The sequence below is a fragment of the Oryctolagus cuniculus genome, chromosome 4 (assembly GCF_051225735.1).
Source record: "Oryctolagus cuniculus isolate XC-2025 breed Fujian yellow rabbit chromosome 4, ASM5122573v1, whole genome shotgun sequence".
NCBI classification, from domain to species: domain Eukaryota; kingdom Metazoa; phylum Chordata; class Mammalia; order Lagomorpha; family Leporidae; genus Oryctolagus; species Oryctolagus cuniculus.
The window spans coordinates 2,257,217-2,274,285 of NC_142870.1; the positions used below are offsets into that span (position 1 = coordinate 2,257,217).

The following is a 17,069-nucleotide window of genomic DNA, read 5'->3' on the forward strand; positions in this document are numbered from 1 at the left end:
GGCACCACGCCAGGCCCTGGTGTGCCCAGGCCTGCCCAGGCCACCGCCCTCAGGGGCGCCTGCAGATCCCCTGCTGCACTTCCTCATCGCCCCTCCTGCTTCCCAGACTCAGAAGCTGCCGTGAGGCACACGTCCTTGGAGCCCTGCAGACCGCCCTGCCTCGCCGGCTAGTAAGTCCTTCCACGTGCTGACCGCGTTCTCGCCCTCACAGCACTGGGCCTCTCGTGTGCTGAGCACTGCCTGCCCAAGCAGACCCCTGGCTCTCCAGACGCTCTTGATGTTCAGGATCAGCAGTGAGACGTGACCGGGCGCAGGAACCACACAGCTCACCAGAGAGCCTGCTAAGTCACACCCAGAGAGCCATGGTAACTCATGCTTCCAGGGCACAAGCCGGGGTCAGCGAGGATCAGCACGGCTGGAACCCGAGTGACGACACCAACCTGGACAGACACAGGCCACCTGTGCTGGCAAGCGAACTCCACACATTGTTCCCAGCAACCGAATCTCACCATAAGGAAGCTGGTGAAGACACTGACCCCCAGCCATGACCTCCCCTGAACACGCAGGAGCAACGGGAGTGGCCACCCTGGCTTCAGCTCTACACCGTCTGTTTTTTCTTCTAATTGTTCAATGACACCTTCTGCATACTTCCTCATTCTTAAGGGCGCAGGGGCTCAGCTCCTGAACAACTGGGGTCTCCCCCTCTACATCAGGTAGGGTGGGTGTTCCAAAATGCTCATGGCTTTAAGACACTCTGATCAGCCATGACGAAGCCATTCCCATAAAAGTGAACTGTCAGAGCTGGCGCTGTGGTGCCAGTTCGTGTTCCAGCTGCTCCCCTTCTGGTCCAGCTCTCTGCTGTGGCCTGGGAGAGCAGTGGGAGACGCCCCAGTGCTTGGCGCCTGCACCCACGTGGGAGACCCGGAAGAAGCTCCTGGCTCCTAACTTTGGACCAGCCCAACCCCGCCTGTTGTGGCCATATGGGGAGTGAATCAGCAGACAAAAGATCTCTCTCTCTGTCTCTCTCTGTCTCTATCTCTCCCCCTCTCTCTCTGTAACTCTGCCTTTCAAATAAATAAATAACTCATAAATAAAATGAGCTGTCTTGCTTCTAACACCCCTCGTCCCACAAGATGCCCAACACCTGAAGAGCGAGACCTGCAGAGACGCAGCCCGCGCTCAGCGCTCGGCGCCAGGCTTCTCGGCACCACCGCGCCGCTCACCCAGACTCCTGGGACCCAGGGGGCTGCCACCCAAGCAGGTGCCCGTACCTTCTCCACTCCATCGGCTCTCTCGGAAGCTGCTGGGAAAGCGTTGGGTAGAGAGAGGTAAACAAATTCTGATCTCCAGCACCTGCATGGGGAATAAAGAGAAATGGAGTTATGGCGTCTTTAAGGAAATATAAATTACTCTCCAGTTCTTAAACTGATATTTCAGATAATCTTACATTTAGTAGAATGACATCATAGAGCAGGATTGCTTCTGACCCTAAAGGACTGGTCTCCAGAACCCACACCTGACATCTGCAGCTGAACTTAACCCTCACAGCGCCCCCATGAGGTAGGCGTGACCTCCCCTGGGAGGGGAGGGTCCGCAAAGGTGAGTGGCTTGTCCCAGGCTGCCAAGCTGAGCAAGCACACAGCGGGCTCCGCCCACCTGGCCTCAGGCGCCTGCAGCCTCTGCTGTCTTCACAAGAAAACAGCAGAAAACTCCAGAGGGGAACGGGACACACGAATGTGAACTCTCCCCCAAATGAATTCAGGGTTCACCCAAGGCCAGCAGGAGCTAAAACGTACACAACACTCCCCACGTGCACAGCCAGGGCCAGGCATCCTCCCCGGGGGTCCTCACCACCCCTCCCCAGGACCCAGCTCACAACCCAGGAAGCCGAGGGCTGAGGTCACCAGCCCAGGCACAAGCTGGCCCAGGGCAGACGCTACTGACACACAATGCAAGTGGGTGTGAGAGCCACCCAGCTCTCACAAAATGACCATTCAGCCCTATTATCCCTAGCCCCAAAAGGAACCTTTTCATATAGATGACTGAAGTTCTTACACTCAGAGGGTCCTCTTTAAGCAAAACCATTTTCCTAATTGCTTTTATATTGATCTTAAAGAAATCACTGGGAATTGATGTGGGCCATTAACATGGCTGCTTATTTTTGCCATGTGCGCATAAAAACAGAAGCCTGCGGGATGTTAAGTGGCTGCAGACGGAGAGGGTGGGCGTGGCTGCAGGAGCCCGATGCTCTCCCACACGCTTCCTGGAGGGGACGGGACCAGACAGTCACCGCCACTCGAAGCCTGGCACCGAGCAGTCACCAAGGGTTACTGGCTCTACAGTTTGGCCAAGATGAAAACAATCTCTACATTTTAACAGCGCTTTTCACGCTGTTCTCCTGTTTAGCATCCATCTCAGAAAGCAATACAGAAAACCCCGAGTCCACTCAGGCTCCCTATCTCTGAACGCCAATTTCTGCAGCCTCATTACAAGTTCCAAGATTAATATATAAAAAGCATTACTCTTCACTAAATGGAAACCAAGCCAGCTACATGGTGGCGTTCTCCTCTCCTGGTTTTCCATAGAAAGCTGCACACACGGCCCCTCCCATGGGAATCACACAAGTGCACTAACAACCTACATTTAGAGTCAAAGACAAACACCAAGGCCGGCACCATGACGTAGGAGGCTAAGTCGCTGCCTCCCACCCCAGCACCCATCTCAGAGTGCCAGCTGGAGTCCTGGCTGCTCCACTTCTGATCCAGTTCCCTGTTTACAGCACCTGGGAAAGCAGCAGAAGACGGCCAGGTGCTTGGGCCCCAGTCACCCATGTGGGAGACCCGGATGGAGCTCCTGGCTCCTGGCGTTGTCCTGGCCCACTCCCGGCCATTGCGGTCATCTGGGTAGTGAACCAGCAGAGATTAAGGAGCCGCCTGTGACACCAGCATTCTATTTAGGCACCGGTTCAAGGCCCAACTGCTCCACTTTCGATGCAGCTCCCTGCTAATGTGCCTGGGAAAGCAGTGGAAGATGCCCAAGTGTTGGCCCTGCACCCACACAGGAGACCCGGGTGGAGCTCCTGGCTTCGGCCAGCCAACCCTGGCATCACAGCCCCTGGGAAGTGAAACAGTGGAAGCCTCTCTGGTACCCCCCCGCCCCCGCCCTCTGTAACTGCCTTTCAGTAAGTTTCAAATGTAGAAGAGAGATGAAATGCCCCCACACCCCTCCTCCCACGCTTACCTCCCCAGAAGCCCAGCTGCACTGTACGGCTCCCCACACGGAGCCTAGGAAGTAACGGTGTTCTTGCTTGCTAGCAGGGACTGGGACCTGCGGCCAGTAACCGCACGAGGACAGAAGGCGTGGGGGGCTCTCAGAGCGTGGCAGTGGCGGAGCGTGTGTGGAGGCAGGGTCCCAGACGTGCCGGGAAGCGGAGGGAGCGGCTGGGCCCAAACGTGGGCTCTTCTGGAGACCCCCTTCCCAGGCCACAGCCCGAGTGACCTCAGGACCTCTCAGGGGCCACCTCCGGGACCACGCCTGTGAGGAGCAACAATCCCCAGGCCCGCTACAGCTCAGTCGGCACGTAGGCCAAGGGCAGAGTTGTCATCTGGCGCGGCTGAGGACTTTTCAAATAAGTTCTTTAAAGGCTTATTTGACAGGCAGAGTGACAGAGAGAGGTGAAGAGGGAGGGAAGGAGGGGCGGGGTATCTTCCAACCACCAGTTCACTCCTCAAATGGCTGGGTCTGGTCTAAGCTGAAGCCAGGAGCCTGGAACTCCATCCAAGTCTCCCACGTAGGTGCAGGGCCCAAGTATTCAGGCCATCTTTCACTGCTTTCCCAGGCTCATTAGCAGGAAGCTGGGTCCAATGCAGATCAGCTGGGAATCAAACTGACACTGCAATATGGGATGCTGGCATCGCAGAACAAGGGTTAACCAGCTGTACCGCAAAACTGGCCCCATAACTGGGGATTTACCCTGCGACCTGTTAAGGCCTGGACTGTGTCTGGCTCAAGTCCACATACTGAAGCACCAAGCCCCAGCACCTCAGACCACCATGTATTTGATGGCAAAGGTGAACAGGCACGTTAAGTTGAAACGGCCCTCATCCCATCTGCCTGTGTCCTCCCTCTGAGAAAATCCGAACAGAGAGACAGCAGGGCCGAGGGAGGACACACAAAGACGGCGCGGTCAGCCAAGGACACAGACCCCAGAGGAAGCTGAGCGGGCCAACTCCCTGATCCGGCACCTCAAGCCTCCAGAGCGGCAGCGTTCGGTCAGCACAGCACCCAGGTCAGGTCTAAGAATCAGCACCATGAATCTCTGAACACACAGCTGCACGGCTAAGCTGCTCCTCAATCTCTGAATCAAGTACTAGGAAAAGCAAAGACGCGTTTGAAAACTGGGCAGAGAGAGACCCAGCACATGAAGAGTAAGAAAGGGCAGACCCCCAACACCTCCCCTCCGCTCACTGGCTGGTCGTCAGAGCCACACACACGCCACGCGGGTCACGCCAAGTGCTCTGAGTCTGAGCTGTCACAGAGCTGCTGTCGGGCTGCCTGCTCACCTGACCCACGGGCGAGGGAGGGGAGGAAGCCGGGGAACCCGGGGGTTCACACAGCGGCTACCAGCGGCAAGAGTGGCTACCAGCGAGGGTCCCAACACTGTTCAGAAAGCACTGAGTCCCCTGCTCTCCCTCAAGAGCCCACTGCGAGTATCTCAACGACTAAGAGGCCCTGTTTTGGTGCGGGGAAAAGGACTCCTCAAAGCCACGCCAGGAGAACGCACAGCACAGCAGGAGTCCTCACGTCAGCCTGTCTCCCTGCGTGCGCCTCCCGAGCCCCTCGAGCCCCACCTGGGAAGGGCAGGGTAGAGCATCTGGGGAGGGGTCCGGCGCCCCTGAGGGCAGCCTGGACACCAAGGAAAGTGCAGCTCAGAGGAGCCCAGGAAGGGAGGCAGGGCCCTGGCTCTGGTCAGGTGCGCCCAGGGTCTGCTCACCACTCCCGCCCCAGGGAGTCAGGGAACTGACCCGACTTTCTACTGCAAAGCAGATTCCCACACCCGCGTTGATTCAGGACTTCCACGCTCAGAGCAAACACGAATCACACCCGGGAACGGCTGATCGCATGCTCTGGTGCCTGAAGCCCAGCAGTTCCAACGCTCACCACACAGCCTGGGAACTCACAGCTCACGGCTCTGCAGGCTGCAAGCCCTGTCTGGGTGAGGCTCTGTTCTCTTCAGGCACTGGACCCTCTCCTGGGGGCCCACCCTCTCGCCTCACCACCTCTGAAAGGCCCTACCTCCTGAGACCATCGCCGCCGGCTGTCCCCACACGGCTGGCGGGCAGGCACAGAGGCCAGGCCAGCTCCACGCTCCCACACCACCAGCAGGAAGGGCCATTCCACACCTGGAAACCCAGGCACGGAGAACCTCCGTGAGGGGCCCCAGGCCACAAACCCAGATTGGGATTCAGACCCTGGCTTTGGCCTCCGTGCCTTGCTGCTGCTCTGAGCTGCTTCTCAACTCCTCAGTTTTATTAAGCGTACTAATCAATCTGCAGCCGCCGTCTTGACACTGGCTGAACATGCAGGTCCAGAAACCCCCTGTAAAGAGGGAAGACTCTGTCACTTGCTTTTCAGTCCCTTTGTTGTTGTTGCTTCAATTCTTGAACTTGCAAAGCCTCAAGGGTCTTTGTATAAAACAACCAGGCAAAGACGACAAGGCGCTCAGGCGGTGCGCAGCCGCGCACTTTCCATGTGAAGGCTCTGTCGGGTGGAAGATGTAAGTATCTGTTGATGCTCTCAATACTCTGGAATGTTTTCAGCCTTTAGGAGAATCTTAGTAAAGTGAAACTAACTTTTGTAATCAAACAGAGCTCTCATTTCACCTTAAATGCTTGAAGACACCTGTGAACACCACGGCCGTCTCCAAGACGTCCTTGGCTGTGACTCATTCTCGGGCAGGTGCAGGAAGGGGTGCAAAGGCAGGCATGGACCTGAGCTCTGTCCCAGGCAGACCCCGAGCGCGGGGGTGGCAGCCAGCACCTCTGGAGCGCCTGGCCAGGACTCAGAAGCCTTAAGAAGCAGTGGAGTGGATGGACGGGACGAGGACTGGAAGGCTCTCATTTTAAGGCCCCGTCAAACAAGATTCCGTGACTCTGTTTCTGAACAAAAGCCTCAAACACAGGGGCCGGCGCGGTGGTGCAGAGGGTTAAGTCAGTCTGTGACCCCAGCATCCCATATGAGCATCAGTTCAAGTCCTGGTTGCTCCACTTCCCTGCAAACGCACGTGGGAAACAGCAGAAAATGGCCCAGGTCACTCACGTGGGAGACCTGGATGGAGTCCCAGGCTCCCGGCTTCGGAGCCACCTGAGGAGTGAACCAGCGGATGGAAGATCTCTCCCTTTCTCTCTCTAGCTCTGCCTTTCAAATAAATTAATCTTTTAAAAAAGTCAAATATGCCTCCCCTGATATTTCCTTTGCAGTGAGTTCGTTCAGCTCGCTGCTCACAGAAGAAAGCTCCGCCAGCAGCAGCGTCATCCACACTGGTAGCGGCGCCCTCGGAGGCACCGTCTTTGAGCTCAAGAACACGTGTTCTCGGCCAAGACGACTCATTAATTTCTCTTCGGTGGCTGGGGAAGCCCTTTCACATGCACAGCAAAACACCCAAGGTCGCAAACTAGGAAGTCATCCCAGCCCGCTCAATGACGCGCACACGGATCTGCGCTAACTGCAACTCATGGACAAGGTCGATGCAATAACGAACATTAATTAATGCTTCGAACCGGCGCCTTCTGTGGGGAAATCAACACGGCACACCCAAGGACAGGGGACGGCGGCGTCCGCGGGCCCCCCCGCAGCACTGGGGGTGCAGGGCCTTCACGCTGGGGGGCTGCCGCTGGGCGCGGAGCACAAGGAGGCCGGCGCTGCGCAGCTTCTGCAGCAGAAAGCGAGTTCAGCCCGCCCACACACCACCAGCGGCTGACACGCCGCCCTCCCCGCAGCGGAAGGCACGGTTCTGAGGACCACGGCACAGGCCCACACCTCAAAGGCCACGCGTGAACAACGTCCACGGCTGACTCTGGGGTCTAACGCACGTCACGTCTGCCACAGCGACCGTGCCTGGACTGTGGAGCGCAGCCCCGGGGCATTCCTCCTGCCCCTCACTGTGCTCTGTCTGTCCTCGTCCAGCTCCTCCATCGTAAACAACTCTCCCCGTGACCAGTACTGCCCTGGTACCAGAGTGTCCCCCAAGCTCGCCACTGCGGCGTCTGCAGAAGAGGGACCGCACACGGAGCACACAGACAGTTACAGACTCAGGGACCGCACACGGAGCACACAGACAGTCACAGACTCAGGACCCGCACACGGAGCGCACACAGTCACAGACTCAGGACCCGCAAACGGAGCGCACAGACGGTCACAGACTCAGGACCTGCACACGGAGCACACAGACGGTCACAGACTCAGGACCCGCACACGGAGCCCACAGACAGTCACAGACTCAGGACCCGCACACGGAGCCCACAGACAGTCACAGGCTCAGAGACCGTACACAGAGCGCACAGACGGTCACAGACTCAGGACCTGCACACGGAGCACACAGACGGTCACAGGCTCAGAGACCGTACACGGAGCGCACAGACGGTCACAGGCTCAGGCACCGCACGTGGAGCGCACAGACGGTCACAGGTTCAGGACCCGCACACGGAGCGCACAGACGGTCACAGGCTCAGGCACCGCACACGGAGCACACAGACAGTCACAGGCTCAGGACCCGCACACAGAGCACACAGATGGTCACAGGCTCAGGGACCGCACACGGAGCACAGACGGTCACAGACTCAGGGACCGCACACGGAGCACACACAGTCACAGGCTCAGGGACTGCACACAGAGCACACAGACGGTCACAGACTCAAGGACCGCACACGGAGCACACAGACGGTCACAGACTCAGAGTCCCAAAGTCTTGCCCTGCTTCCACACAGGCCACGGATGCTGAGGCCCGCGGGCACAGCTCAGCTGAGCAGACAACAGCCCCTTTTCCAGCCCCAGAGACCAGACGAGTTCAGAAAAAAGCGAAGACTGATACAGCTGAGCCTAACGCTGAGCTGTCGTCTTGCAGAGCGGAGCAGTGAAATGACAGGAGACCCTGCCTGCTCCTGGCCTGCCCCTGCCCTAGGGCTTCAGCAGAAGACCCCGCAAGCTGCCCCCACTCCCAGTGTCCCCAAGTGCACAGCCATCAGCAAGAGGAACGAGACAGCACCTGGCAGAATTACACACACATGTAGTCAGGCGTGGCCACCCCACAGCACTCTAGCCCGACAGGCGCACCTGCCATGGGAGCAGACGGATGTGAGCACGGGGCTGTACCACATGGGACAGCGAGAACAGCCCAGTTCCACCAACAGGAGCCACAGAACCAACCACAGAGCAGGCACCCACCTAGCAGGGTCCTCCAGACCTGGAAACAAGGGGCAAGAGCTCAGCACACACGTGTGTGGCTGCCAACCTCCTGCCCAAGAGAGGACACAGATGCGTGGATTTGCTAATGAAGAATCAACCCTATGAAGCCCCCAGGGTGGAGGGGACGGAATACGGGCAGCTTGGGGACCTGTGGTGGCCTGGTTCCAGGACCCCCGCAGCACCAGAATCCGCAGGTGCTCAAGTCCTTCCCATGACACGAGAAGCCGCATGTGCACAGCCCCTACGCAGCCCTCCCACACCCTTGAACTCACCTCTAGACCACTGACAGAACCCACACGATGCCACATCAGTGCTGTCTGAGCACTCATTGTGCTGCAGCGTTCAGGGAATGAGGGCGAGAGCAAGGCTCGGGACGGCGCCATGGCATGGCGGGTAAAGCCACTGCCTGCAGTGCCGGCATCCTGTATGGGCACCAGTTCGTGTCGCAGCTACCCCACTTCGGATCCTCTCTGCTGTGGCCTGGGAAAGCAGTAGAAGATGCCCAAGTGCTTGGGCCCCTGCACCCACGTGGGAGACCTGGAAGAAGCTCCTGGCTTCAGATCAGCTCAGCTCCTGCCGTTGGAGTAATCTGGGGAGTGAAACAGTGGACGAAGACTTCCCTCTCTCTCTCTGCCTCTCCTTTTCTCTCTGTGTAACTCTGACTTTGAAATAAATAAATAAATCTTAAAAAAAAAAAACCAACCTCGCAGTACTCAACTTCAGTTGAATAGGTCTTATTTTGAAAATGTAAAAAGAAGGCCCACTTCTGAGCTCTGTCCACTGCAAAGGCAGGCGGGTGACCGTCAGAAAGCCACTTTTCACCAGCAGGAACCAGGACTCCTCAGACAAACGCCTGACACAGATCAGGGGCAGGAAACGTACACATCGAGGCTGCCGAAGGGCTAGGAACCTAACCAAGGAGGCCACACCTCAGGACACAAAGTGGCTGTGGTCAAAGGGACAGCACGATGCACACACGCACGAGACAGACAACCCAGCGGGCTGACAACCACCCAGGCTGTTCCTGATGATAGAACTCACTGGGAGGGTGAGCCTGGGAGCGCTACGTGGCGGGAAAAGCAAGCGCACAGCCCGTCACAGTCGCGGGCAATCAGCTGAGCAGTTTAGAGGCCACACCCCACTTCAGGGGCCTGGGCTGGACATTCCGCTCCGGCCTCCGATGCCAGGCTCCTGCTCACGCCTCCCTGGCAGGCAGCAGGTGAGAGGCCTCACACAATGGGATCCTGCCAGCCCTGGGGGAGTCATGGCCTCAGCCTCCCCAGCTTCAGTTGGGGCCATGACAGGCATCGGGGGATGAAGCAGCAGACTGGAAGTTTCTCTGTCTGCTCCTCAATGTTTCACGCATCCACATCTAAGTGGGTGTATCCCCGCACACATACACATCTAAGTGGGTGTATCCCTGCACACATACACATCTAAGTGGGTGTATCCTGCACACATCCACATCTAAGTGGGTGTATCCCTGCACACATCCACATCTAAGTGGGTATATCCTGCACACATCCACATCTAAGTGGGTATATCCTGCACACATCCACATCTAAGTGGGTATATCCCTGCACACATCCACATCTAAGTGGGTATATCCCTGCACACATCCACATCTAAGTGGGTGTATCCTGCACACATACACATCTAAGTGGGTATATCCCTGCACACATACACATCTAAGTGGGTATATCCTGCACACATCCACATCTAAGTGGGTATATCCCTGCACACATCCACATCTAAGTGGGTATATCCCTGCACACATCCACATCTAAGTGGGTGTATCCCGCACACATCCACATCTAAGTGGGTGTATCCTGCACACATCCACATCTAAGTGGGTGTATCCCGCACACATCCACATCTAAGTGGGTATATCCCTGCACACATACACATCTAAGTGGGTATATCCTGCACACATACACATCTAAGTGGGTATATCCCTGCACACATCCACATCTAAGTGGGTATATCCTGCACACATCCACATCTAAGTGGGTATATCCTGCACACATACACATCTAAGTGGGTATATCCTGCACACATACACATCTAAGTGGGTATATCCCTGCACACATCCACATCTAAGTGGGTATATCCTGCACACATCCACATCTAAGTGGGTATATCCTGCACACATCCACATCTAAGTGGGTATATCCTGCACACATCCACATCTAAGTGGGTGTATCCTGCACACATCCACATCTAAGTGGGTGTATCCCTGCACACATCCACATCTAAGTGGGTATATCCTGCACACATCCACATCTAAGTGGGTGTATCCTGCACACATCCACATCTAAGTGGGTATATCCTGCACACATCCACATCTAAGTGGGTATATCCTGCACACATACACATCTAAGTGGGTATATCCCTGCACACATCCACATCTAAGTGGGTGTATCCCCGCACACATCCACATCTAAGTGGGTGTATCCCCGCACACATACACATCTAAGTGGGTATATCCTGCACACATCCACATCTAAGTGGGTGTATCCTGCACACATCCACATCTAAGTGGGTATATCCCTGCACACATCCACATCTAAGTGGGTGTATCCCGCACACATACACATCTAAGTGGGTATATCCCGCACACATACACATCTAAGTGGGTGTATCCCTGCACACATACACACACACTGCTCCCAGGAGTTGCTTCACCTCATAAATGAAGAAGTAATGGCAAAACCAGAATCACCATTTTGCAACCTTCAGGGAATTACTGATGCGAAAACAATCGACTGCTGACGAAAGAATGCTCCACCGCCTGTCAGTCTTGCCACAAACAGCCCCAGCCCAAAACGGTGGGGCTCCCTGACAAACTGCAGAGAACGCAGGCGGAAGGGAAAGTAAGATTACTGTGTTGTTTTAAAGATTTATTTATCTGGTTGCCCCTCTTCCAGGCCAGCTCCCTGCTGTGGCCCGGGAGTGCAGTGGAGGATGGCCCAAGTGCTTGGGCCCTGCACCCCATGGGAGACCAGGAGAAGCACCTGGCTCCTGTCATCAGATCCGCGCGGTGCGCCAGCCGCGGCGGCCATTGGAGGGTGAACCAACGGCAAAAGGAAGACCTTTCTCTCTGTCTCTCTCTCTCACTGTCCACTCTGCCTGTCAAAAAAAAAAGATTTATTTATTTACATGGAAGGCAGAGTGAGACACAGAGGAAGAGAAAGACAGAGGGAGGGAGACAGAGACAAAATCCGTTAGTTCACCCCTGAAATGGCTGCAACAGTCAGGTCTGGGCCAGGCAGAAGCCAAGAGCCAGAAACTCTATCCGAGTCTCCCACCTGGGTGCAGGCGCCCAAGTATTCAAGGCATCCTCCACTGCTGTCCCAGGCACATCAGCAGGGAGCTGGACTGGAAGTGGAGCAGCCAGGACAGGAACTGGAACTTGAATGTCGGATACAGTGTCAAAAGCGGCAGCTTAATCCGCTACACCATGACGCCAGTCCTGGGAAACCCGAAGTTTTAGGAGACTTATCCGAAAAACATAAAAGGCACTTAAGACACACTGCAGCAGGCTGGCATTCGGGCAAAGCAGGTTAAGCCACCACCTGTTAACATCAGCATCCCACATGGCCCCGGTTCAAGTCCCAGCCACTCCACTTCTGTTCTGCCAAAGCACCTGGGAAGGCAGAAGACGGCCCAGGGACCTGAGCACCTGCCACCCACATGGGAGACCTGGATGGAGACCCATATGGGATGCTGGCACTGCAGGTGGTGGCTTAACATGCTATGCCACAGCACCAGCCCTCCTTTAAAAAAAAAAAAAAAAAAAACCAGGGGCATGACTGGTGAATCCCTTACGGGCGCCAGTCTGAGTCCAGCTGCTCCACTTCCAACCCAGTTCCCTGCTAATGTGCCAGGGAAAACAGCAGAGGATGGCCAAGTGCTTGTGGCCCTGCACCCACGTAGGAGACCCGGAAGCTCCTGGCTTCAGATTGGCCCAGCTCCAGCCACTGCGGCCATTTGGGGAGTGAACCAGCAGATGGAAGGTCTCTCTTGCTCTCTCTGCCTTTCAAACAAATAAGTAAATCTTTAAAAAGAAAAAAAAAAAAAAAAGAAAGAAAAAGAGTGACAGAGAGGGAGAGATCACCCAACCACTAGTTCCACTGGTTCACTCCCCAAATGGCTGCAACAGCCATGGCTGGGCCAGACCAAAGCAGGAACCAAGAAGTCCATCTAGGTCTCCCACACAGGGGGCAGTGGGGCAGTGGGGCAGGTACTTGGAGGTCATCTGTTGCCTCCCAGGTTGCATCGGTAGGAAGGTGGATCAGAAGCAGAGCAGCCAGCACTCAAACCAGCATTCTGATATGTCATTCATGTCACGGCAGCTTGACCCGCTGTGCCAAAAGCCCACCCCACCTCCCCTCATCTTACAGGGCCACTGATCCCATCACAAGGCCCCGACCCCCGACCCAACCTAAGCAATCATTTCCCAAAGGTCCTCCCTCAAATACTACCCTCTGGGAGGACGAGTCCAACATGCGGCTCTGGAAGGGGCACCAACACTCCATCCTTAGCACACACGTGCACGTCAAGTCAGACGACAGCTGAGGACTCGCTTCAAATCAACAGAGGGCTGAGGGCAGCGAGGCTCCAGGGAGCCAGACCGCCCCGCGCACCCAATGGCGGAAGCCGGGTGCAGTCTGTGGGCTCCTGTTCTGCCTACTTGAGTACCTACTGCAGGTTTCCATAATAAAACACGGAAACTGCGCTCTCCATTTCCCACCCCAGTTCTTCTCCTGCGCATCGCTGCTGCGCACTGTCTGCCCCCTGGACCAAGGACTGCAAGTGGCTGCAGGCTGCTGGGTAGAGCTGACGCCCTCACGCTGCTCGCTGGGCCCCTCAGGGGACAGAGGCGACGGCACCACTGCCCGCAGCTCCCTGACCCTGCACTCAACTCGCGGATGAGCACGGCTACACCAAGTGCTTCTCTGCCTGCTGGCTTACTCACTTCCTAGAACGCTGAAGTAAAGAAACGGGACATTCTTACTTAACTCCAAGGCAAAGGCCTTCCCTGCGGAACAACTTCCGGGACAAACCTCCCCCTTCTGTGCGGGCAGTGGCGTGGCTGCCCCAGTGCTGGGGGGATGCAGGCCGCGCGGCCGGGATCTGCACACGTCCTCAGCGCTCCCCCTTTGAAATGACCTCTGCTGGCCCCTCGACTGTCCACCTGGTGTTTGGACTCTTACCAGCTGGTCCAGTGAACCACAAGTACCACAAATAAGATGCTATCGAGGGAGGGAGTAAAAACCACCACCCAAACAGGTTCTTTTTTTTTTTTTTTTTTTTTTTTTTTTGACAGGCAGAGTGGAAAGTGAGAGAGAGAGAGACAGAGAGAAAGGTCTTCCTCTTGCCGTTCCGTTGGTTCACCCTCCAATGGCTGCCGCGGCTGGCGCACCACGCGGATCCGATGACAGAAGCCAGGTGCTTCTCCTGGTCTCCCATGGGGTGCAGGGCCCAAGCACTTGGGCCATCCTCCACTGCACTCCCTGGCCACAGCAGAGAGCTGGACTGGAAGAGGGGCAACCAGGACAGAATCCGGCACCCTGACCGGGACTAGAACCCGGGGTGCCGGCACCGTGGCGCCGGCCCCAAACAGGTTCTTGCAGCCCCAAGGCACCTACCAAAAATGTCAACTCTGAAATGTATGCAATAGCTCAACGCTAACAATCTCAGTTAAAAACTAAAAATCCTGGCCGGCGCCGCGGCTCACTAGGCTAATCCTCCACCTATGGCGCTGGCACCCCGGGTTCTAGTCCCAGTCGAGGCGCCAGTTCTGTCCTGGTTGCTCCTCTTTCAGTCCAGCTCTCTGCTGTGGCCTGGGAAGGCAGTGGAGGATGGCCCAAGTGCTTGGGCCCTGCACCCCATGGGAGACCAGAAGTACCTGGCTCCTGGCTTCGGATCAGCGCAGCGCTGGCCGTAGCGGCCATTAGTGTAGTGAACCAACAGAAGGAAGACCTTTCTCTCTGTCTCTCTCTCACTGTCTATAACTCTCTCTCTCTCTCTAACTCTGCCTGTCAAAACAAAACAAAACAAAACAAAAACTAAAAATCCTTCCAAACGTAAAACAGCCCTCTGGTGAAACCAAGACCCAAACCTGCTTTCAGTTTCTTCATCACTGCTCCAGTCTTTAGTTTTTTAGAGTTTTGCAAACAGTGGAAGTATCACAGAACACACGTCCAAAGTGTGTACCTCCCAGGGGAGGGGCAGCTCGTCCCAGAGCTCGTCCCCTGTGTCAAGGACCGTCCCCTGGTCAAAAACACAGGACAAACTTCCAAGGACAGGGGCCACAACACAAAGCCTCAGCCCCAGAGCAGGCAGGCGCTGGCGTGGCGTCCCCAAGACACACCCACAGCCTCACCTTCAGACCTGGAAGGTGACCTGTTTGAAAGAGGATCTCTGAAGACATAATTAAGCTCAGGCTCTCAAGACGCAGTCAACCTGGATTATCCAGGAGGGACCTAAATCCAATGACAAGTGTCCTTGTAGGAGCCACAAAACAGAGGGGAGAGGCCAGAGGGACCGGCCGCAGTGCAGAAATGCCCAAGGTGGGGCCGCTGGAGCTGCAAGGACAGGGCGGGCTTCTCTGGGGACGTGAGCAGGGCCGCCTGCCGACACCGCGACTTCACACTCCCGGCCTGCAGAACCTGTGATTCTGTACAGCCACCCTAGGAAACCAATGAACGTGGCGCAGAACACAAGGATAAAATGTGTATCCTCCTACCTACTGCTAATGCAAACATCGTTTAGACACATTCTTGGCTGTACTTCATACAGGCCAGTGTAAGCACAAATGCACAAGCATTTTGGAACAGGTCAAATTACCAACAGATATATTTTTAAAGCTCCACGACTATGCACACTAAAACAATTGCCATAACCCTGAGTTGGACAAACAACTTTTACATTGAACGCCAAAGGCACACTCAATGAGGAAAAATGGTAATTAAATCATCAAATTTTAACTCGGCCACAATTCAAAAGACATCCTAAGAAAAACAAGACAAACCAAGGGCTGGGCGAAAATACCTGCAGATCGCATACCTGTTAGAGAACACCCATACAGAAAACAAGATGCACTCCTTACTCGGTAAGAGTGCACCCACAGAACAGGCAAAGGCGGGAATAAACATCTCCCTGAGGAAGACACGAGCCAGCTGGTAAGAACAGGCAGCGACGCTGCATACCCCCAGCCTCAGCCAGCAGCAGACAGCACTTCTCACACACACACACACACACACACACACACACACACACCCGGCTGGCAGGGCTGCAGAACACCTGGAACTCTCCCACACCGCCGGGGGGGGGGGGGGGGGGCGGACGGCACAGCCACTCTGGAAAACAAGCCGACAGTTTCTTACAAAGTTAGGCATCAGTTTATCCTGTGAGACCCCCCCCATTCCTCCCCGTGGAAAACAGTAACGCGTCCACACAGACACGCTAGCCACTGCTCAAGGCCGCTTCACCCGCAGGAGCCACCAAGTGGAGGCCTCCCAGCATCCTCACTCTCCCCGCGCTACAGCCGGACAGCGCTACTCGGCGATGAAAAGGAGCTGCTGACAGACGACACAGCGCGGGGGTCACAGAACCCCGCCAATTACGACAGAGCGGGGAGGCCAGAGGACGGGGCAGGCACGGGCGGGCGCGGAGCACGTGGACACAGCGGCGTGCGGGACGCTCCCCAAGACCTGCTCTGGAGCCGCAGCCGCGCAGGCACCAGCTCTAGGGACGGGGCACAGAATGGGGGAGGGGCCCCTGGACACCAGCAGCACCTGCGGTGAGGCCACACACCAGGTTACATCACGCAATTCCGTGAAGACACTGTCAACTGCCAAAACCCTTTCCCAGTACAAGAATCCTCACTCAGCCACGTGCGTGTCCACCCCAGCCTTTCTTGTCTCGCCACCGTGGACAGGACCACATGGCAGCTGGCGGGCCTTTGGTGGAAACACTTTATAAAACTCCTCTCTAGGGGAGCCTGCTCACGGCTACGTCCATCACACCCATCTCAGATAGCTCAGGAGTAGCTTTTAAAAATGGGAGCGGTGCTGTGGAGCAGCAGGCTAAGCCCTGGCCTGCAAAGCCGCATCCCACGTGGGCACGAGTTCTCGTCCCAGCTGTGCTGCTTCCAACCCAGCTCCCTGCGATGCGCCTGAGGAGGCAGTGGGAGATGGCCCAGGCACTTGGACTCCTGACACGCACATGGAGACGTGGATGGAAGTCCAGGCTCCTGGCTTCCACCTGGCCTCGGGCCACTGCAGCCATCTGGAGAGTGAACCAGCACACGAAAGGTCGCTCTGCCTTTCAAATAAACAAACATTTTTAAAATTTTTAAAAATCAGACCCTCTCGTTTAATCTGCATAAACCAGAATTCACTGTGCTACTCTTCAAAACACATCTTAAATTAGCCATGTGAGCTAAAGTCTGTACAGTAATTATCAGTTCAAATCCAGCCTGAACAGGGCTGGCGCTGTGGCATAGCAGGTACAGCGACTGTCTGCAGTGCCGGCATCCCATGTGAGCACCAGTTCAAAACCCAGCTGCTCCTCTTCCCATCCAGCTCTCTGCTGTGGCC

The 17,069-nt window shown here is 56.1% G+C and overlaps 1 protein-coding gene across 2 annotated transcripts in view; it reads right to left on the reverse strand.

The window, feature by feature from the left end:
* The window catches only part of TRAPPC10 (trafficking protein particle complex subunit 10), an 83,684-nt gene that overhangs the window by 61,978 nt on the left and 4,637 nt on the right, over positions 1-17,069 (reverse strand). For both annotated transcript variants that reach the window (XM_070071770.2, XM_089330469.1), the window contains exon 2: positions 1,272-1,353. In XM_070071770.2, the coding sequence (XP_069927871.1) occupies positions 1,272-1,353 (82 nt within the window). The remainder of the gene's footprint in view (positions 1-1,271; positions 1,354-17,069) is intronic.